Here is a 24,753-nt window from a genome sequence, read left to right as displayed (position 1 = left end):
GTCTTTACTCGTATCCGAGTCCCACAGGCACACCGACACTGCAGTAGTGCCGTGATGCTGGCGTCCCAGAAAACGTCTTGATGGGAAGCACTTGTAGCTGGCTCCAAGTCCGGGTCTTTCTTACGGTATGTGAGTTTAGGTAGGTAGGTTGGGCACTTAGTAGTAATTTCCTGCTTCACCGGCAGAAACACTATCTTGCCAGGCCTGATGAAGCCTAGAGCGTGCAGCATGATAGGTGTGAAGAAGCCAGACGCAGGACCTAACCACGCCCACGGAGGAACTTCCTACTGCCAGTGCTCCGAGTCTCTGCCGTCATCTCGACACTACTGCACTGTGCTGCACATCACGCCAACGGTTGTCAACCGTCAGGATAAATAACAATGCTAAAAATGTACCAGTACATACATGGTACGATAGCCACATATCATGATGGGAACTTGCAAATGCATCTTCAGGGCCGGCCATGACAGTGGTAGCGCCTCCCGTGGACACTATTATGGTGTGCACCGTTGCCCATACCCGAACCTGGCCCAATTCGCCTTTGATGCATACCAGCTCCTTCAACGGCCCAACCTATATTGTTGTTAAGAGTACTTTTCTCTTTGGGTAGTACTTATGCTGCCCGACACGCTTAGCTACCAGGTCCCTACATTGGTGCTTATGGTGTGTACATACGTAAACCCGCAGCGCTGTGGCCCTACAATCCACGTAATACTGCCCGTACGACTAGTACTACTCAGGTTCCCAGGTATCCTTAGGTACAGCTACTAGCACCTGGTGGCTGATCCAAGTCTGCAGAGTTCAAGTTTCTCGGGACTCTCCCTGCAGCGTCAACTGTCAAAGCGAACACGCCATCATTATTCAGTGACATATGTAGGTATCAAACCCTGCGAGCTCTGATCGTTGCCTGGAACCAGGGCGTTGTTACAGCAGGACCTGATTTTACGGACCTGAAGTGCTTCTCTGTTTACCAGCAAACCGTGACCGTGGATAAAGAGTGCGGGCGGATTTGATCTGCGGGTGCGGCTGCGGCGGTGCCCATCAACACTTCTTTCTCAGCCACTTCATTCTGCTGTCCCTCCCTTCTTCACATATTATCCACCTCCAACATCCGCCTCACGGCACAAGAGGCAGGACGCTCCATTGAAAGACATTCCTGCGCCTAGAGTCACATCACCGACCAGTACCTCTGCACTGAGAACCCTAGATTCCACCGAATATCGCGTTCCTTGTCGCCTCCTGCTGACACTCTTCGGCTTTGACACCCGTGCTTGCTCAGCAGTTCAAGTTTCCCCTCGAATGACAATAGCTCGACCACGACCGAACTTTTGGCCTTTCCTGCCCTTCGACAACTCTCTACGTTCCACCGTCCGAGCGGACATCTGAGTCCGCCTGTGGTCTCCCCCGGTGTTCATCATCAGGGTGCTCGCCATCGCATGCAGGCTGGAGAAGACTGGAGTGGCGCACTGGCGCAGTCACAACTTTGAACCAGATATTGAACATCATGGACAGTACAATGCCTCAACAGCCGGCCTCGTCCGAGCTGCCTAGTACTCCAGACGATGCACAGTCCGAACCATCCCCCAGTGTTTCGCAGTCCTCTTCCCCCGAGTCCATGCCCAAACCTCTCTCTATAAATACTCAGAACGGCGACATGGCCGCCCCGCTCAGTCCCTCCTCTCCTCTCGGACCTACCACTGCAGCAAGAAGACCCGGGCCGTTTCCCAGTCGTGCAAGTGGGTTGAACTCGGATATACAAGCAAAGATGAAGGCCTTCTCGCTGTCCCGGCAAGGAGCTCCTCCTCCATCGGCCCACAACATGAGGCAGCAGGCTGCTGGTCCTGGTGGGTTTGTTGGCGGTCCTATGGCTGGACCATCGCCAGGCTCACCAAATCCTGCAGCCAACTTGAGACTACCCACGGGGTTGAAGCGCCCAAATGCTCCCTCTTTTGGTTCGGCACCGTCATTGAGCGCGGGCAGTCCCCGTACGTCAAATGCTCGGGGCCCCATGGGTGGACTGGCGGCCAAACGCGGGCTGAAGCCTGGTGGCTTGAAACTTTCCGATGCGCAAAAGCCTGCCCCGGCTGGCCAAGAGCCAGAGAAGCAGGTCACCGGTTCTCAGTTCACAAAGTATGCCAACATCATAGACACCCAAAAAGGGACATTAAACTTCAAAAACAAAGCCGTCATTCATGGGAGCGGCATTGACTTTGCGGAGGGCAGCACGTTTTCAATATCATTGGACGAGGTTGATACCATCGCTGAGTTGGGAAAAGGAAACTATGGGACGGTGTTTCTGGTACGCCATGCTCGACCCAAGATGCGACGACCTGGACTGGGTCTGAGAGGGAATATGGTCCGACATTCTTCGCCATCAGTGGTGAAGCAGGACGATGACAACACAGGGTCCAATACTCCAACTACGGGTACGAGTGGCCTCGTTATGGCCATGAAAGAAATTCGTCTCGAGTTGGAAGACTCCAAATTTGCCGCCATCATCATGGAATTGGACATCCTCCATCGATGCATATCCCCTTTCATCATTGACTTCTATGGAGCATTTTTCCAAGAAGGTTCCGTCTACATCTGCATTGAATACATGGATGGCGGTTCGATCGACAAGTTATATGGCGACGGAGTGCCAGAGGGGGTGTTAAAGAAGATTACGCTGTCCACCGTCATGGGCTTGAAGTATCTCAAGGATGAGCACAACATCATCCACCGAGATGTCAAACCCACCAACATTCTGGTCAACACACGAGGTCAAGTCAAAATCTGCGATTTTGGTGTCAGCGGCAACCTGGTGGCTTCGATAGCGAAGACCAACATTGGGTGTCAAAGCTACATGGCCCCGGAACGAATCTCTGGCGGTGGCATGGCGCAGGTTGGTGCCAATGGAGGGGGAACCTATAGTGTTCAGTCCGACATCTGGTCTTTAGGGCTCTCCATCATCGAGTGTGCGCTTGGCAGATATCCCTACCCACCAGAAACCTACGACAACATATTCAGCCAGCTAAGTGTAAGTTTGTTGGTTGATGACATGTCTGAGTACAGATGCTAACTGTTTATTCTAGGCCATCGTTGATGGAGACCCGCCAGATCTTCCGGCCGACCGGTTCTCTGAAGCTGCGATTGATTTTGTACGGGGTTGTCTGAACAAAATCCCACGACTTCGACCGACATATGCTATGCTTCTTCGCCATGCGTGGTTGGCCCCTTTGATGAAGGCTCCCACGATCTCTGAAGACGAAGAGGGTGAGCAGGCCGCCGAGGCCGGGGCTGACTCGTCGCCTGCCGGTGACGGCGTGCCTGAAACCGCAGACAAGGAAGTGGCCGAGTGGGTCAAGGCTGCATTGGAGAGGAAGATGGCTGGAAAGATGGCCGTCAGCAAGAAGCCCGCATTGCACGAGGCACCTTTGGACGCTGTCCCCGGGAACAGTAGCCCTCTGCTCACACAGCGAGAGGTACTCCCTCGGGCGGATGAAGACGACGTTGCGGAAGTGGCCCCCAACGCTGGGGTTCCAGTTGATTCTCCTGACCTGACGGCCGCAAAAGTCGACGGCCTTGATTTTGCTTGATGTTGAATGTCTGTCATACATATCCTTCACAAGACCTGCGGGAAGTTATGAGGGCACTATAGAATAGTCCAACGATAACGAGACATCATGAGAGCGCTTCGATAGCAATATCGAGGATCGAGCAAACGAATTCGCTACAAGAAATCTTTTTTTTTAACCCACAGTTGTAACGAAGCCGAAAATACTGCGGCTAAAATAAGCTCTGCCCCTACTACATCTCATGTTTGTAGCAAATATGGATTAAAATGGTATTGCTTGCTGATATGCGATGCGGGAGGGCGGTCTATGGTGGTGATTGGTGTTCAAGTTCAAGTTGTCTTGCGGAACTTGTTGGTTTGATATCGCGCGTTGAATATGCAGCGGCGCACTGGCAGGAAACATAAATGATGTCAGACCATTCATTATTTATTTCCCACCTCCACCTCGCGTCTGCGATCGGCCCATGCAACGGGACATACAATTGCACAGTGATACTACTACCGACTACTAGTAGCAGACGGGATAAGAAGACATCATCCTCATCTGTGTCCGCACCAACATCTCACGGAATCAGCCATTCCACTACTGAGGCACGGGCACGGGCACGATCGTGTCTGTCCCGGTCCACCAGTACTACTACCTAGAGAATTGTGGCATACATTCTCCACAGAAACTTGAAGGACTCTGGCCACTTATTACTGCATTTCCGTCAAATCGACAAAAATGCCAGCTCTTGCCCGCAGGTTTCTGATTTGGGCGGCCGTCGACGGACTGATCCTCCAGGCCCACGGGCCTACTGACCACCAGAAAACGGTTCAGATCAACTATAACAAAAAGGGACAGAAACAGGGTCAGATCAAGGAGCTCCGAAACATCGAGGCCACACGCGCACGAGGCAATGCCTTGGAATCCCACGGCATCATTGGCCTTTTGTCAATTGCATCTACATCGTTTCTCATCGCCATTACGCAGCGAGAGCAAGTGGCTCAAATCTTTGGAAAGCCAGTCTTTGTCATCACCGACATTGCTCTTCTGCCTTTATCGTCGCAAAGCGAGGCGGACAAGGCCATTACTGCAGCTACGGCATCACGCGCCTCTACTGAGCAGACCGAGTCTGTTGTGGAGGATTCAGAGTCAGAACTGAGTGATGCAGAAGACGATGATGACGGTAGCCTGTCCAGTGATACCGAACCCCAGACGCCCGTGGACAAGAAGCAAGGGACGCTGCATCGAAGCTCGAGTGCCACGAGTATCGCTAGAGATGTTTGGAACAATCGTGTCCAGTACGGCAGATTTGCATCGCAGTGGTTCTCGAGGAGAGGGTGGGGAGCGGCGGGTAAGAATGGTGGTGGCAACAGCAGCAATCAGGTCCAGACTTCAACTACAGATGATAATGGTACTACCGCGGAAGTGAGTCCTTCTGAAGGCGGAGCCGCCGCTGCAGCAAATCGTCTCGAACCCAAGGACGACGGCATGCCCGAAGACGAACAAGCGGAACAGATCATGACGGACGGCTCGATCAAAGATGCACTGCCCAAAATTCTTCGAACCACAAAAATGATTTTGACGTCAGGGAGCTTTTTCTTCTCGTACGATTTCGATCTGACGAGACGACTGGCAGTTACTAAGGGGGCGACAAAAGCGCCGTCCCCAGAATCTCTAGACCCATTGGTAAGATTTTGGTCCACTATCTTTTCTTCCTTTTTTGGCTGACTGATCCTGCGTCTAGTATTTCTGGAACAGGCGCCTAGCCACTCCATTTCTTGATTCGCGACAGGATTCTCTGCTCATACCAATATTGCAAGGCTTCGTGGGCCAAAGATCCTTTGTGGTGAAAAAGAAGTCCCCATCTGGCAACGACCAGGAAGCCGAAGTTGTGGCCGCTCAGGACATCAAAGAGGCCGAAACTACTGGCGGCCTCAACCTTGAGAATGCAGTCAACCAAGCCAAGCAGAGCATCGCAAGCATCACTGGTGGAGGAGAAGAAACACAAGAATACCTATTAACCCTGATCTCTCGGCGCTCCGTCAAACGATCCGGACTCCGCTATCTCCGCCGCGGGATCGACGACGAAGGTAACTGTGCCAACGCGGTGGAAACAGAACAGATCCTCTCGTCGCCCGATTGGTCTCCCACCAGAAAGATACGGTCATTCGTCCAAATCCGCTGTTCAATCCCATTATATTTCTCCCAATCTCCCTACGCGCTCAAACCGGCTGTGGTGATCCATCAGTCCGAAGTGAAAAACGAAACCGCGCTCAAGAAACACTTCCAGGACCTCAAAAGACGGTACGGCGGCGTCCAAGTGGTCGCACTAGTGGACAAGCATGGCACTGAAGCGAAGATTGGCGAAGCATTTGAGAAAACAGTTCGTTCACTCCAAGAATCGCATCAACTTGATGATGATGTGCAATTTGAGTGGTTTGATTTCCACGCCGAATGTCGCGGGATGAAGTTTGAAAACGTGTCGAGACTCGTTGACAAAATCGAACCTACCATCAACAGGTTCGGAGAGACAATCATATCAACTCCACCACCGACTGGCAGCACAGCCGGTGGAGTTGAGGTAATTCAGTCTGGAATCATCCGCACAAACTGCATGGACTGTCTCGACCGGACCAATGTGGCCCAGTCCGCATTCGGCCAATACATGCTCCAGAAAGACCTGGGGGCCGAAGGCTTCGAAATCGATTTATTGCATGACCAATCCACAACCTGGTTCAACACCCTCTGGGCAGACAACGGCGACGCCATCTCTCGCCAATACGCATCCACAGCCGCCCTGAAAGGCGACTTCACCCGTACCAGACGAAGAAACTACCGGGGCGCATTGAACGATTTCAGTTTGACATTGACGCGATATTACAATAACATGGTCAACGACTATTTCTCCCAGGCCGTCATTGACGTCTTGCTAGGAAACATGTCGTGGCGCGTCTTTGAAGATTTCGAATCAACAATGAAATCTGCGGATCCAGGCATATCAATCGATCAAGTTCGCGAAACGGCGATTGAAAACTGCGCCAAACAAGTCATTCAGGACCCTGACGAAGATTTGATTTCTGGTTGGACAATGTTGACGCCCGCGCAGGATAACACTCTGCGCACTCTCCCCTTTGAAGAAGCTGTTGTGCTCTTGACTGATGCAGCAATCTATTGTTGTCGCTTTGATTGGGCCACTGAAAAGCTTGCGTCGTTTGAAAAAATCGATTTGAGATCGGTCGAGAAAGTCAGGTATGGGACATATATCACTTCGACGTTGAGTGAGAGACAGATGAAGGAGGATTTGAATGTCGGTGTCGTGGTGGTCTATCAGCCTCAAAAGGGGACTAGTATGATCAGGACGAATACGCGGTCACTGCAGAATTATGTTGCCCCGGGTGATAGCAACGACACGGCGAATCGCATCGATGGCGGCACGGGCATACTGTCCTGGTTGAGTCCGAACTCGCCGCCTTCGTCGAGGACGCTGGCGCTGAAAGTCATACCGTCTATTACATCCATTACGCAGCCTGACGGAAGAGAAAGACGGGGTGAGAAGACGCCGCCGCCGCCGCCGCCGATCGCTGTGGCTGAGAACATTGCAGACGAGATCAGGAGGGCTATTGTGGGTTCGGGATCCGGGGAACAGAGCCAACAAAGTGATGATGCCCTGGTGGAGAAGCAGGATATCATATCGCTGGAAGAAGCTAAGAAGCGCACGGGATATCTCGAGCAACTGGGTTATTCCATCAAGAAAATGGTGTGGACGTAGTACGAAGCGAAGTGGTTTTTGACTCTATAGCCACCGACGACAAAGACGAGCCCAGGAGCGTATCATACTGTTCTGTGCCTGGGTAATGTACACTTTTCGGGACAATATCACGTTACTCGTTCCCTGTATATACAGTATACATACCCTTTTATACCTAATGTACGGTATGTATTTTGCAAAAATTCGTTGACTTTTCGCAACTCCTTCGATTCCTGCTTTCCTAGGTCGCTTCAAGTTCCAGTCTATCTAGCCTTTTTTTTTTCCTCGGCCACCTTCTTATTCTTCTAGATGACCCAGCTAGGATTCTTGATTCTGTTCAAGTTCATATCTCAAGTCTTTGTCTTCCATTTTACCTAGTAGTAGAGGTAACTCAACTTTCCTGCCGCTTCCTTTCTCTTGCGGGCCTGACTCCCATCCTTGCCTCCACTGGTATCTCTCCGTCCGTTCGTCCGTTCCTCCCAAGTCAGTCATAAAAACGCGTCCTTTCTTTCGATCAACGGTCCCCAGATAACCACACCGTTCTCGGTCGACGTGTGTGGTCATTTAGCTTGAACCCATTCGCAATAGCACAGCAATGCACCTAGTCACCCAGCCAGCCGACTAGTAGCTCAACCCACACCATATCCATCTCTCAACTTCGCTCTCACAGGGGGCGTCAAAGTATTCAAAAAGGCATTGAAGCCATCGGCTCCAATAAGATCAACGTAGCCTTGGATGATTCTAGCAAAGCTGGCCCGTACCTCAGTGTACTCTTGGCCCTGCTTTCCCTTTTGTGGGAACTGGGCAATGGCGGCAAAGTACAAAGCCAGACACGACTCCATGGCCTGCGGGTTGCGCTCGATGACATTATTGAAGCCCAAGAATGCAGACGCCTTTTCGTGTGAGGTGCTGATCTTGGACATGGCGTGCAAAAAGGGCGGGGCGTAGTCTTTAAGGAACGGGGCCAGGTGGATGGGACAGGGTATACCCAGACGGCCGAGCGCCGTCGCCGCGTTCTCCATGGCTGGATCCGGCACTTCTTCGTTCTTGATGAGGCCGACCAGACCCTGATACAGGGGTTCGACGTAAGGCGAGATGCGCGACGTTGGCGCCCGCGCCGCAATCTCCCCTAGAGACCAGCACACGTTGGCCAAGACATTAAACCCGTTGTCCGAGTCGTCGTCCGGCATGGCGTCCAGGTCGAGTTGGCGGATCGCGATCGGCAACAGTTTCGGCAGGTACGGGTCGAGCGTCGAGTACAGCGCAATGGCGCAGTCGCCCAGCACCGCGTAGGCCGATTGTCGCACGTCCGTGGTCGTGTCTTCCATGCAAAAAGTCAAAAGGTCGAAAAACTGCGGCTGCGAGTTTTGCACCAGCGGCGCCGATTTCTCCGCCGAAACGGCTTGGATGATTGCTGACAACAGGTCCAGTGCGGTCACGATAAAGTCTTTGTCCGGCTGGTCCACTGCCTGCCCTGACATGTAGGCCATGTGCTGCTGCAGATTGGCGTAGATGACTTTGATGCATCGGTCGAAAATGGGCGGGGCAAATTGTGCAAACGTGTCGCCGTATGCCATGGCGATGTATCCCAGGCACCCGAGCAGGGGGAACATCTCTCTCGAGTCGTCCTGGATCTTGTTCCACCGCTCAATCAGCACCGGCATGAGAAGATCCACCAGTTCCGGTTTGGCCAGGTCAGACCCCACATTGTCGGCAAGCGTCTGGAGACAATCGTAAAGAATGTACATGTTCTTGTCCTTATACCGTCGGAAGCATTCGGTGAACTGTCGGAGGATGGGCTCCACGTATGGCTTGAGCTTCTCCCCGGATTTCTCTTCGAGACTGGCAAACGAACTGGCCGCGGCCTCTTGCACCTTTTTGTTTTGGTCCAGCATCCGTTTCAGTAGTCCTTCCATCATCGGCTCAAAGTATCGCTGCCTGTCGGCCGGCGATTCTAGCCGAGCCGCCCATTCGGAGTACCGCGAGAGACACCAGCAGGTAATCTGTCTGACCACGGGTTCTTCATCGTCCAGAAGGGAAATCAAGAAAGGGACAAGCTCAGGCAAATGCGGCGAGACGACGTCCATACACCCATCCGCAATGGCTCCCAGGGCGAGGACGGCCGCTTCCCTCTTCGGCCACAGGGTGTGAGAGAGGTTCTCCTTGAGATACGGCAGGATGATATTGAACACGGCGGCATGGTAATTGACCGCAAACACGTCCAAAGCCGCGGCCGAGCATTTGCGCAAACTCCAGGCATTCTCTGGATCATCATCGTCCCATTCATCGTCATCTTCGTCCTCGTCCTCAATCTCGCCGTCACTGAGATCCGCTTCTTTGGACGAGGAGCCGTTCGCTTGCGGAGTGCTTGCCTCGCCTTCTTCTTTTTCTGACGTCACGCCTCTGCCGGCCCTGGATTGAGCGAACTGGGGTTTTATGTCCTCGGCACGATCCTCCACATCGGCGTTGTTCTCGTCCCCGCCGAGCCTGAACACTTCATCTTCTCCATATACCATGCCGGCCAGAAGTACAGGGATGATTCGCTCCAAGTATGGTCCCATCTGATCGCGGAGTTGTTCTTGTTCGCCCACGCTTAACCAGAATTCGGCCGCATCCAGTGCCAAGTCGGGGTTTCCTGACGACTGCTGCTGGGTGAGAATATAATTCACCAGCCCGTCTATATGGGGAGCGAGCATGTCGGGTCTTGAATCGACGAGCTGGACGAGCGACTGACACACAATCCTCCTCACCTGCACATCGGGATCGGTGGCTAGTTGGAAAATGGTCTGCAAATAGACATCCAATGCGGCGAACAGCACCTGTGACTTTTGCGGGATGAACGCCTTCAGCGTACTCAGCGCTAACACCCTGATCTTGGGATTCGGGTGGCTCGCGAACTCCAGCAATTTTGGAACAATCACCGACATGGGTCGTTGCCCTTGGTATTCCTTGTCCAGCAGTTTGCGGTTATCCTCGCATACCTTGGCCAGAGCGGACATGGCACCCTCTTGGGTCTCGGGCGACACGTTCCCTGTAGCATTGCTAACGAGCGACAACAGCTCTTGTAGGATCTCTGGCCATTGAAGCAACCCACCTTGTTGTACTGTCTCCGTGATGACCGTGCCGGCAAAGCTTCTCAGCTGAGGATTGGGGTCACGAAGAACTGCAAGGGTGGAGGCCTTGATGTACTCCAGCTGGTCCTTCGAAATTGTTTGGTAAAAGAATTTTATGTGGTTTTTGAGGTTGATGGCCGCGGCATATCTGATCAGGAACAGACTCGGTGGGTTCAGGCTCAGCTGCTGGCCGAAATGCGGGTCGCAGAAGATGTAGGTTAAGTAATTCACGTAGTCTTTGTTATTTCGAGCATTCACAAGCATCTGTCGCCAATCTTGTCAGCGACCATTCCGAACACATTCAGCGAGACGGTATTTGGGGCTCTTGTTCAAAACGTACCAACTCGGCCTCTTTCTGTTTGTTCCTGTCATGTCCACTCAAGGAGTTCTTGAGGTACTCCGCCAATTGCCTCAATCCATCCTCCTCCGGTTGCCACGACATGACGGGCCCCGTTGCGCCCACGGGGGCTTGTGTAGGTGAATGGCGGACCTTTGCGGCGGTGGGTGGCCAGGTAAAGGCTGTCGTCAGAGAGAGGACCTCCTAGGTTTTGTCCGTCCCCTGTTGTTTTACTGCAGCGCTGCTGGGACCAAGGAGGCGAAAATGCTCTAGAGATCAAGAGCAGAATTTGGGTATTGAGGTAGGAGTTGGAAACGGAACTTCGACTTGTCGACACAAAAAGTGTCACTTCCGAAGTGAATCTCCCTGCTAGATCGGCAGAAAGATTTCCGAAATTTCTGGCGGGCGTAACTGGCCGCGCAGCCAGGGGCCAACAAAGACTGGTTCAAGCAAATGAGCCGAGGGTATAGATCGGGGAGCGAAAGAGGCAGAGATGGGAAAGACGAATGAATCGAAGTGATAAAAAGGGATTGATGGGTTGGAGTGTGAGGTCCTAGTACTGTAGTGGGAGTAGTTGGTGGTTGCGCTGCGTTGCGTTGCGTTGCGCAGGTCCGCGGCGAACTTGGAGTTGCAGTGCGATTTCTTCAGGTCCAAGTTTCTTGGGGTGCCAGTTGCGGTGCCGGCCCCAATTGCCAGCGCCAGAGGAAAAGAAATTCCGATCTTCAGGTTTCAGCTCCGCAGCCCCAGCACCAGCATCACTGCCATCATCGATCGACAACTATAGTACAATTGAACTGGCAATTGAACCGACGTTGACGCCGAGCATGTATATAGAGTAGGTACAACTTGCAATGATCAACCACTGCATGACGACAAAATAGCCGCACTCATTGCAGCACTGCAGCATCCTCTCATCGTCCCACGGCAGAAACTAGATGTAATATTGTAAATATATGCAAAGCCATTTCGTCTCCTCGTTTACATACTTAGAAATATCATTCGTTCCCTGCCTGCCTGCCTCCTTATAGGTATAGGTGGTCCTGGGGTCGGTATTGAATATTGTAGAGAAAGTATCTTCCATTCACCGCATTATTATATGCGACCAGGTCCGACTGACCGAGTTTGCCTGGAACTTCAAGGGACTACTGTGCCAGCGCTGGCGGCCGTCGGGGCCGAATCGAGCTATTCTATCAGGCACTGTGCCGAATATTCAAAGGCGGTATCATGTCATGGCCATGTTATGCGCCTTTTCTCTTTCTTGCTTGTTCTCTGCCTTTGTTTTGGACAGACATAACCGGCGATGGACAACAAGCAACAAGTCAACAGTAGTCAAATCACTTGATGCCAAAGGGCAGGAAAGAGGCAAAGGAAAAATAAAGTGAACATGACACGCATTAGCTCATGAACTGTATTGACTGACTGGTTGAATTGCTTGCTTACATGCTTTCGCTTTGTGCACGGTCGAAAAAACGAACGGAACAGAACCAAATGAAGGAGAATCACCGACCGTCTTGCACTTACAAGCAAGCAGCTTGCCGGTTGAAGGCCGTGGCATATCAAATGCTGAATGGCTGCCTGTCGAAATTTTCCCCTTCTCCCCATATGCAAGTTCATGGGCAGGGACCACATAGTCGGCTCGCCTCATCCCCAGATAGATCGCCTGTTCGAACCATTCCATTCTACCCCACTCCATTTTCGTGTAAGATCTCGTCGAGTCGGGTCCGGTTTGGTCCATGTGTTTCTTTCCCATACCACCACGCCACCCCCGAAATGCTTACTTCAAATTTGACCCTTGCTCTGACGGGTGCGGGTTTTCGTCAGGGTGGGTTCATGCTTGCCATTTTGACTGTCCTGTGGGGACATCTGCGTCCCCATTGCTTCCCATTTACCACTCACCAAGAGAAGAAATATGGCCACGGACGCCGACACAGGACCCGTGCCACACCGATTCAATCAGCGCTTCCAAACGGGTGCATGGTAATGGTCACCAAGAAAACAAAAAACCCTTCGTAATATTGATTGGCGGGTCGTCAATGGGAAAATTAAAAGGGTATTTTCGGCGAGTCAACCAAACGCCAAAGCAATAGACTTAGCTGAGCTTTTTTGAATCCATTTTCTTGTGATTGATGCGCCGGCAACCGAAATAAAATGCTTTTGCGGCAGTGAGAGAGACCCTTCCAAGGAGAGGGAGAGAAGTGTTCGAGGTCGAGGAAACAGTGAACAGGCTGCTGCTGTATGAGGTTTACACCATAATAGTCTTCTGCGCAGGAGTAAATGCGTATTTGGGCATCATGGCCATCTTCTCTTCAGGGCTTGTCTCGTTGTCAGAGTACACCAACCTGGTTGTTTTGGGTTTCTCCTTGTCCTTCTTCTCCGCCTTTTCCTCGGCGGCGGGCTCCTTTGCAGCACCAGAGGCTGACGGCTGAGTATCTGGCTGTGAAGGGACTGTGCTAGCAGCAGCAGTATCGGGAGCAGCAGCGGGGGCGGCCGGGGCGGCGGCCTTAGCGTCTGCCTCCTTCGACGCGCTCGCGATCAGATCATCGAGAGATGACGCATTTTGAGCATCATCTGCGGAAGCAGGAGGTGCCACATTGGCTGGAGATGGATGTTGTGCACTCGTAGAGGGCATAGCTTCGTGTGGACGACCCTGAGGAACAGAATTATGGGCTTGAGTAGCGGGGAGCTGACCTTGATGCATTCGCTGAAACTGAGAAGCATTGACGGGAGGAGCACCAAATGCGGGTCTCTGCGGCAATCCGGGAGCACTAGGTAGACTTACACTGCCAGTACGTACCGGAGGAGGAAAACTGCCATTGGTAGTGGGAGAAAGTGCACGGTGGGCCAGATGCATTGGTGGGGATTGTTGAGGAAACCCAGGCACTGGAGACACTGCACCAAAAGGCCTTGGAGGTATGCCAGCTGGGCCAGGGTAAGACTGACCTGGATATGCCGGCTGATAGGGGGGAGGCGAAAAACTCGGTTGAGCTGGATATCCCATAGGCGGTGGCTGCTGTTGATACGGCGCATATGGTTGAGGTGGGTAAGCCACCGGCGGGACTTGGCCATACGCTGGCTGTCCAGGCTGGGGTGTCGGAGTCTGCGCGTAAGCTCCAAGGGGAGGAGACCCAGCAGGGGGATAAGCGGTTGGTGCCTGATAGGGGGCTGTAACTGGAGCAGGAGCTTGTGTGAAAGCAGGCTGACCGTACGAGCCATTCGTAGGCGGTGCGCCATATGTTTGCTGGTAACCAGAGTAAACCGGAGAAGCCGCCTGGAACACGAAATTAGCGACAGTGATACACCGAACGAGTTGGTGGTCATAACTTACCGATGCTGTTGGAGTTTGACTCTGCCCGGAAGCCGGAGGGTTGGGAGTATCACCACGACTACTTCCACCTTGCTCCTCGGCCGCCATCTTCGCCGCTTTGTGCTCTGCCAGACGTTTCTTGATGTCCGACACTGACTCGAGCTTGGGTTTCTTGGGCGCATTTGGACCTTGACCCCCTGAGGCAGGTTTAGCACCGGCCGCTTGTCGTTCAGCCTGCGTTTGGTGGTAGGCCGTGAGAACGCGCTGGTTATGTTGTTGGACAATATCTTCCGGGATGCCTTCCATACCGAAGATCTCGATATCTAGACCAGCTCGATTTGGCAGAGCATTGTCGACCGCAGTAAGGTTTTCTTTATGCACCTGGCTCATGTGCACGCTCAACCCTCCCGCAGTGTTTAACCGCCGCCCACATCTTTCACATTTGAAGTGTTTTGCTTTCTGATGGTTAATCAGGATTTTGAGGTCATCGAAGTCGCGTTCACAGTAGTAACACCATGGTCGAGCGAGGAGTTCTTCGACATCGGGATGATGGCGCTTCTTCTTCGTCATGCTGGGCTGGTCTGTAGGCTATTCAGGAAATACAAAGTGCTTTCCGATCTCAGATCTGACTCAAGGCTCGAGCGGGCAGAGGCAGCGCAAGAGACCGACAATAGTGATAAAACAGTTATGAGAGATGTGGAAGGTGTCTGTGACGCGAAACTCGAGGTGAACTTAAAGCGCAGTTCGTGAAAAAGTGGCTGGCCCGATCATCAGCTCCGCCAAGGCTGCAATCGGAGAAAGGTAGTGCCGACCCGATATCGTGACAGCCTGACGATGAATTCGCAGTGCAGCCTTGTGAAGTGTAATGTCGGTTGACGATAATTACTGTGCAAGAAACACCTGCTTCTGAGAAGACTACCTGGCCACTGGAGCCCAGAACTGAGACAAAAGCGACAAATCTGAACGGGTGAGGTGCAACTCGCTACCATCGGGCACATCTTGGGTCCTTCCTTACAGGTAAACCACATTTCTTTGAGAGGCACTGCTCAAACCATGTTTGCCTGCAAGTCTTATTAAAGTACAATGACTAGTTTTTGTAACACTCTCAGCTGCATTATGCAGTGCGACCTATGAACCTCAATCATGCATGGTGTCCTTCTGGGGCACTGCCCAGTGCCAGAAAAGCCCTTCCATAACCCAGAAGAAACTTGAGCTCTCCATTTTCCAGTGAAACTGTGATGTCTTAACCGACTCGACCACTGGTGATTCCCTCGAGTTACTCGCTTAAGCGTCTCGCGTTCCGTAGAGACCGTCTCTTAGGTGGCGTAGCATCAGTGACAGAAATAGAATCGCTACCCTCCCTCCTCAAACTGGATTTCGAGGCCGGACTGGAGTCCAACTCTTTAGCATTCTGCTTTGGACCCTCCTCCGCCACTTTATTCGACACTTGTTTCGTCTTTGGGCTCGGGTAGCCATCATTTCCCTCCGGTTCATCATGGTTTACCAACTGCTTGATGCCAATGCCTCCTCCTCTCTTCACGGTCCCATCCTGCCTGACCGTATCTTCATGACCGTTGACGGAGACCGTCTCGATCGACGACGATGGAAGAGAAGGTGATGCAGTCTGTTTCTCTGGGCGTAATGGTTTGGGCTTGCTTGCAGCTTTTTTGGTCTTTGTGTTTTCCGTGGCGTCGTTCACCGCCGCCAGATTCTTTTTGCCACGCGGTCTCTTGTCCTTGTTCTCCGCCTTCCAGAATGCCCACTTTTTGAACATGCTGAAACTGCGGACGGGATTGACGCCATTGATGATCTTCCATTTCCAGTCTTCAGCCTGGACTGGGTCGTCATGCAACCATAGATGATCGTGCTTGACTGCCGCAACTAGCTCTTCATCTGTCCACTTGCGCTCCCGTAACTCATGTACCGACAATCCCATCCATGGTGGCCTGTCTGCTCCAGCAGGTGTCGGACCACTCGGGGCTGGTGTGGCCGTCTTTGATGCAGTTGGCCCAGCTAGCGCTACTGCTGCTGCTGCCGCTGCCTCCTGCGCTTCCTTTGCTTCCCTTGCCTCTCGGGCCTTCGTGTATTGGTTGGGATGCTTCGGTTTGCCCTGTGCGTTCAGCTTGTGGCGCTTTGCATTGGGGGTCTCTGCACCACCATCGACTGCAGGAGAGTCGGCTGCTCGTTTTCGACCAGGAGTGGAAGGGGTCGAAGGAGCCTCGGAAACTTCCCGTGTGGGTGGATGTTTCTTCCCATCGAAGCGAGTACGTGTCAAACGCTTGTCGACCGGCTTGGGCGGTGTTGTCGTCTCCCCAGAAACCTCACTGCTCGGAGTGAGAGGCCGAATGATTTCACCATTCTCATCGACATTGCGCCGCACATATGTGTTGGTATATTCGTCTTGATGAGTTTGCAATTTCGGGAGGAGTGCCTTGCCGTTCTTCATGACAGGGTCCCAACCGTCGGGGTTTTTGGGATTGCGCGCACTGGCGAGTTTGGCCTTGTACTCCTTCTCCTTGGGTACAAAGCCACCTTGCTCAAAGGGTTCCTGAAACAGTCGAACATCATGCTTTTCCCGCTCAGTGACCTCGTCAGCATGTCTGAGGCCTGGAATGCCGGCATGCAGCAACGCAGGTCGGTTGGCCTCATATTTGTAACCGTACAAGACCGATTCTTTGCGCTCTTCAAAAACATCATGCTCGAAAAGAGCTTGCGGGTTCTTGGGTTGATTCTTGGATTTGATGTTGGCGATCTGGCGCTCAAGATCCATGTACTCGTCTTGAGCCATTTTCATGGCGATTTGATTGTTGGCGCTTGCCGCGTAGAGCTGTTTTCTTGTGAGTGTGGTAATGTTCAGGAGAAACGCTTGCGGGTCACTGAGTGGGTGGAATCCATCCTCGTTGAGCTCTTTCGAGGTGTAAAGTTCAGGTCGGGCAGAGTCGCCAAAGGCGGCCTGCCATATGGAGTCAATTTCCATCTCAGACATGATGATGAGCACAGTAACGACACAACAGCTAGACAAGTGCTTGCTCCACGAAGTTATGAGGTGTTGATGGTCTGTAGTGCGCGGATCACCTTTTGGAAAATGTAAAGGTTGAGAAGGTGGAAGTCCTAGGGATGGAGAGATAGACCATGCGGGAAAGCCGTATTGGGGGCGCAGGGAAGACACTAGTCATGGACGCGATGTCGCTCACATGATAAACAATGACGGTGAATGTCAAAACCGGGCTGAATTAACTGGTTTGAACACAGCAGCCCGACGGTGCTGGTGCTGGCTCTCAATCCTGATGCTTGATCCTCATTCATCCATAGAAATCCCAATCAGGATTAGTCCCTTTCGCCATGCCGTATTTCCTCCGCCAATCATCGTCGCAGCTCTCGATCTAACCCGAACAGGAAATATGTCTTGGCCGGGGACTTGTGCTTTGCAGCCTCGCAACTCTCGGCGGCGACGACGGAGAGGGGTGCCCAGAGCAGAGATAGTATTGAAGATATACTGCTTTTTTCTTGCTTTTTTAGGGGCTCACAAGATCTCATCATGTCCGCAATATAGTACGAAGGGCGCTCTAAAAAGAGCACTAACTATTCAGACTTGGTCTTCAATGGTTGATACCACGGCGGTGTCGTTGTCTCTTTGTTCTAGTATTATTGGTGTACTCGAGCAGCCCGAGCGAGGCGGACCTGAAGAAGACAAGACCAGGCTGGACCTCGGCCATTCTCTCATGCCGCAGCCTCCTGGCCTCTCTCCGCCCTTTCCCTCAATCGTTTTTCCGTCGTCTTCTTAGCCTCCTCCACCCAGGCATCATAAGTGCCATCCTTAAGTTTCATGGCCACCACTCCCTTTAGCACCTCGCCCGTGAATCCGACAAAGTTGTGCCGGCGCAGGGCATTTTCCCAATCCCATTGGGCACGTTTCCGCCTCTCACGCGCCAAGGCCTCGTAATCCTGGAACTCCTGGGCTTTGATTCTCAAGTCTTGACAGACGGCCATCAGATTGAACCGCACTTCGCCCGGGGGATACCGCTCGATTCGTCTCTGGAGCACAGGGATGATCTTCTCCGGGAACTCGTCTGGCGTGCAATCACCATGCGAGATCGGATATGGCTGCAGTCCATCCAGCTCATACAGCTTGCCGTGATGGCAGGTATAGGCTATGAAATGAAAGACGTCCTCTGTGCCAGCGCTGGGGTCGCGTTGCGTCTCGTCCGCGAACGGACTGGATCTAGCAAAGCTGTTGTGTGTTTCGCGGATCAGATCCGAATTGGACAGCGACTCGCCTCTCAGTCCCGCGTCGAAGCCCGTTGTAAAGTCCTTAAACTCTTGTAGCGCGGGCCCGATATCGATTCGCGCCCTGCTCGCGTCCCCACCGGATGACGACGCATCGCTGGATTGATCGTTGTTGAGGATCACCGACAGAATGGCTTGTGTGCCGCAGGCGTTTTGGATGGTCTGGGCCGCAAAAAGTAGTCCTTCATCCTCGACCGCCGCCGGGTCATACGTTCCATCCTGCGGCGCTCCCTTGTTTTCCGACGACGAGCCGATCCATTTGAAGAGAAAGATAACACCGTATACCGGACTACCGACACAGTTCACATCGCGTCAGCAAAGGCCAAAGACTGAAGTCGAGGGAAAGGACCAACGCATGGCTTCCACGTTACCTCAATGCCCGTATGGAATCTGCGTCTAGTGATATCAACTCTTCAAATTGCACTCCCTTGACCCCTAACTGCTCAATCAACGACGTAAAGACGCCCTAGAAGTCAAGCGAGAGATGTCAGCTTCAGTGCCGCTAGGGTTGGCGCACCAAGTTGCGGCAACAAGGCTCATTTACTTCATCTGATTCGATGGTACTCCAGCCACCTGCAGAGGCGTCTTCAGCCATTGCCGCCGGTCGACAAATGTAGCTGCGAGCAAACAACCACGATGGCTTACGAGTCAAGTTGTCTGCGACACGGTAGCGAGCTGGCCGCGGTGTGTTGATATGTCTGCCGTGCTAAGCGACGTCCGCGGTGCCGAAAGTCAATCAGTCTGCGCAAATGCCGGTGTGTACCCCAACTTGAAGTTGTGTCCACATGCAGAGTAATTGTAGTTGTACTGTACATAGTATATTTTTATTATGACGTCGGATCCACTACCATCTTCACTCCACCCCCGGGAACTTCATGTCCATACAATGTTGTACAACTTGAAGTATTGGACCCAGCATCAGTCTGGACTCATGGAGGCAGCCTAAATTACAGCGCAGTGATTTCCATGTCCAGGCAAAAAGCCGGAAATTGGTATGCTTTCGAGCATGGAGGACCACCAAACGACCCGAGTTTGCATACGCCTCCTGGAGGCGGTATACAAGTAGTACCTAACTGTCCTGTTACGAGCCCGTGTCTGAGCAACATTGCCTCATCCTCGGCCCACACATATCGCTTGAAACTACTGAGCGAAACCTTTGCTCAACTCCGCATGCGTGAGAAAATCTCAGATGGTCATGGTGTAAGCGACGTGTAAGCAAAAACACACCCGAATGCGCTTCAGTACCATTAGCATCAAAGCCAGACAACTCTGAGGATACCAGCGGTCCTTGGACGACGAGCACAAGAACGTCTCCAAATTATAGACCGGACGGACCACTGCCAATCTGTTCCCTGTCGCCGGTAAAAGGCCTGTCAGATGGTCCATGGCGACATACCCGCCACATTCGACATCCGGCCGCCACCTCAGGCCACTATTCCAAGGCATTGCTGGTCAGATTCATCGCTGCATGATCATCGAGCCGCGTATCGACTTGTCGGTGCCTCCAAAGTCAGTATAGCCGTTCCTTTTGCTTGTCCTTCTGCATGCTAGAAGCCGTCATGGCCGGGGGAGTCCTATCCATCATATGCTCAGTTGCGGGCTCGTCAGACCGAAAGCTGTGAGAGAGTGACGAACCGAGGATTCATGTCCATGCTGCCGTATTGGCTGTACGGTGCTTGACTCTGCGTAAAGTAGTCCGCTTTCGTCCCCGAAATCTCGTGGCTGCTTCGCGGGTGCTGCGGTGTGTCGGGCCCATTCATCACTCCCATACCAGTGCTCTGTGGATTCCTTAACCCAACTTTGCGCTCACTCCATGAACTGCTCCGACCTATGGTAGGAAACGGCGCTTCCCGCGGTAGGTCAGTAGGATTGCTAGGGCCAAGGGCAGCCTGGAAATAGGCCGAGCTGGGGACTGACTGTCCACTGCTGGGGCCTGGTATAGGTGAGTTAGTATATCTCCTCGGAGTGGCAGTGTCCCCTCGGGAGGAGGATAACGTTAGGGGCGGTGCTCCAAAAGGGCTTCGTGGGGAGTATTGATATAGACCGGCATTTGGGCCGCTGTGGCTGTTATGTCTCTGTCTTTGTCGATATGAGGCCAAGATTTGAGCCGGTACTTCGATTAAAGACACAGCCACCTGCGCTCCGGTATCGTGAGGTTGAGCGGCTTTCCTCGTCCTGAGAAGGTCATGAACATTCTCAAGAGGATCCACCGACATGCTTCCAAGATATGCTCCGCCAATCTCGGGAAACACCGAATCTGTCGCAAGGGCGGTCGCATATAAGTGTGAGAGCAAAGTCAGCGGAGCCAAGTCGGACTCCGCAGATCGGAGGATCTGGGGCGGCAACCAGAAGATGAGGTCCCTAAGAGGCTGCAAGCGTTCGAAAGCCTTCTGAGGTCCTTGCAGGTGTAAATCTTGTTGCAGGCCCTGCAGAAATTCAAGGAGTAGCCCGGCATGTTCCGTTAGTCCTCCACTGTCTGGAAGTCGGAGGCGCAAGATATGAACCGCAGTCGTGATCTGCTCGAGATGGCGCAATTCCTCATGTGCGATGCCACCCTGTGAATACGGTAGTGTGGATTTCGCAGAGGTTGTGATTCTCGCAACTGCCCGTTGTGATTCAAGATACCTGGCGAGGTCAGACTCATGCAACCATTGTCGCATGGCGCTCAAGACCTAAAGCCCGTAAGCGTAAGTGTGGTGAGTTCCGAAGACAGGGCACTCGTACCGTGGATACACCTTGTTGTAATGATGCCCAGCCACGCCTGTTCAACATCAGAAACAGTCATCGGCCGGGATACTGATCGTACCATTCTGTGGATTGCCATGAGAGCATAATGGAGGCTGCAAGAATAGCCTCTGAATTTTCCCTGGAAAAGGCCCCAATGGCTTCATGGAGCCCCTTGAGCGAAACTCCTCGATGGTGATATGCCAGGTTTACTGTATCTGCATTCCTTGTCTGGCTCGCCAGGTGGGATGCAGACAAAGCAAGCAACGCGTTCATGGTGAAATCGTGCGACAATGCCACTGTAATGAGCCTGAATTCTCAGTCATCTCAACCACGTTGATACCGAGGTGTCCTTACGAGTCCATTTTCAACCCCCATACGGTGCAATTACTGTAACCCCGGCGATACATGTCGGTCGAAAGCGTCACCATGTGATGTATCAAACGCAGGTCGATCGTCGAGAACCGCGTCCAGTATAGCCTGTCCACCATTTGTAGTTCAGGTAAGAAAGAGTCTCCCGTAATCCGCCAGTTATCCAATCGACGCTGGAGTTCGGGAGACATCAGGAGGTCAGGAGGCTGAGACCCTTTGAGGTGATCTTCCCCTGCTGCGGGCATGTCCATATAATCGCAGCGGCAATTGTGTTTCGTACAGTTTCGACATTGTGGGAACATCTCGTCGCAACGTATGTGGCGCTTCTTGCAAGTCTTGCATCCTTTGCGCGACTTGGTATGACTTTTCCGCGGCGGTCCGCCCCCTGGACCAGCCATGTTCGAGGCCAACCACCCTCCGAATCTGGATCGATGATGTACCTGACGCCGGACCTGGGCCCTCCCAAAAGGTTCCGGCCAAGTTCAAGTTGTTGCAGGGTGGACCCTAGGACGGCCGTTTGAATGACCAAAGAATTCGAGACACTTCTCAGATGCTGCCTCTGAGCACCGATGATGGGCGAAAGAAGGCAGCCCTTGGTATTCTGGAAATACGATGACTCGGAAAGAAGCAGGGCAACGACCAACCTCCAGCGAAGCTGGCGTCGAATGATTATAAGACCGAGCGGCAAACCGCGCCCACAAGATATCCCGACGACCCAGTATGAGTGAACGAAGACTTCGACCACCGCTAGAGAACCTCAAAGATAACGACACTGGACTCAAGGAGTCTATAAAAGTTTGATATCCCTGATTTTGCTGTCGACAAAGTCAAGCAGTGAAAGAGTGGGAAAACACGTTGTAGTAGCGGTAAGGTTGGGGTGGACATGGATGGAAATAGAACTTGCGTAGCGAAAGGGAGGGCGGCTACCAAGAGTGCTGCCGAACTTTGGATTACATGGACTCGAAGGAGGCAAGATGCGTGCGGCTGCAAACAAATCAGTTGCGCAAGCTAGTCAGGCTGAGGGGCAATCTCACAGCACTGATCGTGCAATGGGATTTAGAACACTCAGCCTTGATTCCGTTGGACTGTGCCGTCTGATCTTTTTGCCTTTTCGCTTCCTGGACATGACATCCGCCATCTCGGGGCTGTCTCCCCACACCAGACTGAAGGGAGCCGCAAATCATTGATGAAAGGGCAGACTGGACGGACAGGGCCTGAGGAGTTTTGGCTAGGCCGACATGAGACACCTGCAGTCAATCCGTCAACGTGCTCTGCTTTAGAGTGGGAGCCATCAAAGGCACAGCCGGACTCCGGTGCACTTGGCTTCAAGTGACTCAGCGCACTCTGGAGGAGGCGTTTCTTACTCAAGCCACGCAGGCAAAAAGGCCGGGTGGAAGAAAGCCCACCTAACGGCTGAGGCGCAGGTAAGCCAACAGGGTTGAACGGAGTAGCTTTGGCAAGCGCGTCTGTCCATGGGAAGGGTCGTCGAGGAATTAGCTTCAAGTTCAGCCCAGGGCACGGCGTCGCCCTGGCAGGACCAATGCCTTGGGAATCACGAGGCTTGGGGCATAGGATCGTGACCTGTCAGCTCGGTGATCGAGGACCATTTCGTTGTTTGCTCACATCTAAGCCCTTCACTAGGACGGTATCCATAACTTGAAGGCCATAAAAATGCGCCAGTGGAGCCAAGTGGATCAAATCGATCCGATCACCCTTTTGCATCCGTCGCAGGATAATTTGACAGACTCAAACATCAGCCCAGCGGAGAGAGGGGGTTGTTTGGCCCCCTACTATAATAATGTTGCAGCGAGCTAACCAGAGTGGAATAGCGATAGTACAGAGGTAAGTTTTGGGGACCAGCCAAACCAACCACGGCGTATGTGAGAATACGGCCGGGCTGCCATGAGGTAAATAGTGGCTCTGCGAAAGATGATGCTACCTGTAATGTTGGCAGCGATAGTAGAAGGGCCACCAACAATGCTGCCGTAGCGTACTCTTGCCAAGGCGAGCTGAGAGCGGCACGCAGGGCTTTGAGGAGCTATAGCCTGAACAGGCCGCTGCTGAAGCGAATTTGTCGAATTACAAGGCGTGTCTGATTGGCCTTCACCGGAACGATGGTCATTCGGAACCCTCAATCTTTGCTCTGGCGGTCCCTGCGACGGCCGATTGAAACACGTTCTCACCCGGTGGCTAATGCACTCTAGGCCTAGTCTTCTGAGGCACAAAGCAGTGTTTGAGCTCACACGCCGATGCAAGATAGAAGTGTCTTTCATCGATCGACCAGCAGGTAGCTCCATTGTGATCTTTCAGTGGGGCTCGCCGATCGGCGGGATGTGGATATAACTGAAGGACAGGTCACATACGCTGTACATGCATTCGGGAAGCAAGGCGCTTGATTGCCTGACTCGGTGTTGAAACTCTGTATGGCTTCTGAGGCGAGAGGTACCTTACTAGAGTGAGTCCCTGTGCGTATGGTACGCCTCAATTATTGAAGACCAGCAGATCCCCGACTTAGCTTGGTTGCCCAAGACGGATTGGAATGGTAGAGGAGGGCTCCCTGGGCTGTGGCATACGACCACTCCGAAACAATAGGCGGATGAGTGATTAGACTTTTTTTCGCTGGGCAATGTTAGCAACGTTCGGTGCCTGGAACGCTGAACGCCTTGCACCAGGACACCAGCGCTCAGCTTCAGGTTTGAGGTCTGGCCGGTCGAGGCCTATCACGAGGCGCACTAAAAGAACCATTTCCAAATGCCACCGGTCCCGCGGCTGTGACAGAGAGGCGTCCTTATCCGTTATTGGGATAGCGGACTACCAACACTGCAGACGCGGGGGGAAAGAGGCGTAGAACATGACATTTCATTTGCAGACTCTTCGGCTCTCACGATGCCCAGAGGAGTGTAGCTGATTTTTGGGGCGTGAGGCTGCTCACTCGCTTGAGACTCTGTGCGTCAAATCAGGCCGTGGTCTGGCAGCTGGGATCGCTCGACGTTATTGGGTGTAGGCGGTTCCATGCTCGCTTAATCTTCGTGATCCCTGCTGACCGTGGGCTCAATTCAGATCAAGCTCTCTGAGCCGACGTGGAACAGGCGTAGGTGTGCATTCATGGGATGTCTCGGCGTCGTCAGCTGCAAGGCCTACTGGGCTCAGTCGAGAAAGGAGGATCCTTGCGAGAAGACGATATCCCAGGAGCTGACACATCAGAAAAGGTGAGGAATCACAATGAGCTCGCCTGGCCAAGGGGGTTTCTGTGAGCGGATGCAACGGAAAAGGTGTGTGGTGTGTGTTGCTGGCCTTGCCTGCATCCTGGAACTGCTACCTAGGTA

The 24,753-nt window shown here is 52.9% G+C and overlaps 7 protein-coding genes across 7 annotated transcripts; 2 read left to right on the top strand and 5 right to left on the bottom strand.

The window, feature by feature from the left end:
* Nucleotides 1–612: 612 nt before the first annotated feature.
* On the top strand, nucleotides 613–3,824 carry HMPREF1120_02538 (mitogen-activated protein kinase kinase). The gene is made up of 2 exons (XM_009156581.1): nucleotides 613–3,019; nucleotides 3,075–3,824. Exons 1-2 carry the CDS (start codon nucleotides 1,505–1,507, stop codon nucleotides 3,576–3,578), a joined length of 2,019 nt encoding a protein of 672 aa, XP_009154829.1. The 5' UTR covers nucleotides 613–1,504; the 3' UTR covers nucleotides 3,579–3,824.
* Nucleotides 3,825–4,007: 183 nt separating this feature from the next.
* HMPREF1120_02537 (inositol-1,4,5-trisphosphate 5-phosphatase) lies at nucleotides 4,008–7,510 on the top strand. Its single transcript, XM_009156580.1, has 2 exons — nucleotides 4,008–5,228; nucleotides 5,287–7,510. Exons 1-2 carry the CDS (start codon nucleotides 4,281–4,283, stop codon nucleotides 7,309–7,311), a joined length of 2,973 nt encoding a protein of 990 aa, XP_009154828.1. The 5' UTR covers nucleotides 4,008–4,280; the 3' UTR covers nucleotides 7,312–7,510.
* A 409-nt stretch (nucleotides 7,511–7,919) lies between these two features.
* Nucleotides 7,920–10,845, bottom strand: HMPREF1120_02536 (uncharacterized protein; the record flags this gene model as incomplete). The annotated part of the gene is made up of 2 exons (XM_009156579.1): nucleotides 7,920–10,667; nucleotides 10,744–10,845. 2 exons carry the CDS (start codon nucleotides 10,843–10,845, stop codon nucleotides 7,920–7,922), a joined length of 2,850 nt encoding a protein of 949 aa, XP_009154827.1.
* A 2,137-nt stretch (nucleotides 10,846–12,982) lies between these two features.
* On the bottom strand, nucleotides 12,983–14,614 carry HMPREF1120_02535 (uncharacterized protein; the record flags this gene model as incomplete). The annotated part of the gene is made up of 2 exons (XM_009156578.1): nucleotides 12,983–14,008; nucleotides 14,066–14,614. The coding sequence occupies 2 exons, from the start codon at nucleotides 14,612–14,614 to the stop codon at nucleotides 12,983–12,985; spliced, it is 1,575 nt and encodes a 524-aa protein (XP_009154826.1).
* A 706-nt stretch (nucleotides 14,615–15,320) lies between these two features.
* On the bottom strand, nucleotides 15,321–17,030 carry HMPREF1120_02534 (uncharacterized protein; the record flags this gene model as incomplete). The annotated part of the gene is made up of 1 exon (XM_009156577.1): nucleotides 15,321–17,030. One exon carries the CDS (start codon nucleotides 17,028–17,030, stop codon nucleotides 15,321–15,323), a length of 1,710 nt encoding a protein of 569 aa, XP_009154825.1.
* Nucleotides 17,031–17,764: 734 nt separating this feature from the next.
* On the bottom strand, nucleotides 17,765–18,926 carry HMPREF1120_02533 (ubiquitin carboxyl-terminal hydrolase L5; the record flags this gene model as incomplete). Its single annotated transcript, XM_009156576.1, has 3 exons — nucleotides 17,765–18,620; nucleotides 18,703–18,797; nucleotides 18,876–18,926. The coding sequence occupies 3 exons, from the start codon at nucleotides 18,924–18,926 to the stop codon at nucleotides 17,765–17,767; spliced, it is 1,002 nt and encodes a 333-aa protein (XP_009154824.1).
* Nucleotides 18,927–19,935: 1,009 nt separating this feature from the next.
* Nucleotides 19,936–21,825, bottom strand: HMPREF1120_02532 (uncharacterized protein; the record flags this gene model as incomplete). The annotated part of the gene is made up of 4 exons (XM_009156575.1): nucleotides 19,936–21,003; nucleotides 21,056–21,092; nucleotides 21,138–21,365; nucleotides 21,413–21,825. 4 exons carry the CDS (start codon nucleotides 21,823–21,825, stop codon nucleotides 19,936–19,938), a joined length of 1,746 nt encoding a protein of 581 aa, XP_009154823.1.
* Nucleotides 21,826–24,753: the final 2,928 nt, after the last annotated feature.

Source organism: Exophiala dermatitidis, assembly GCF_000230625.1.
Source record: "Exophiala dermatitidis NIH/UT8656 unplaced genomic scaffold supercont1.2, whole genome shotgun sequence".
NCBI lineage: Eukaryota > Fungi > Ascomycota > Eurotiomycetes > Chaetothyriales > Herpotrichiellaceae > Exophiala > Exophiala dermatitidis.
Note: the sequence above shows the minus strand (reverse complement) of the source record. Positions and strands in the feature narration are given on the sequence as shown.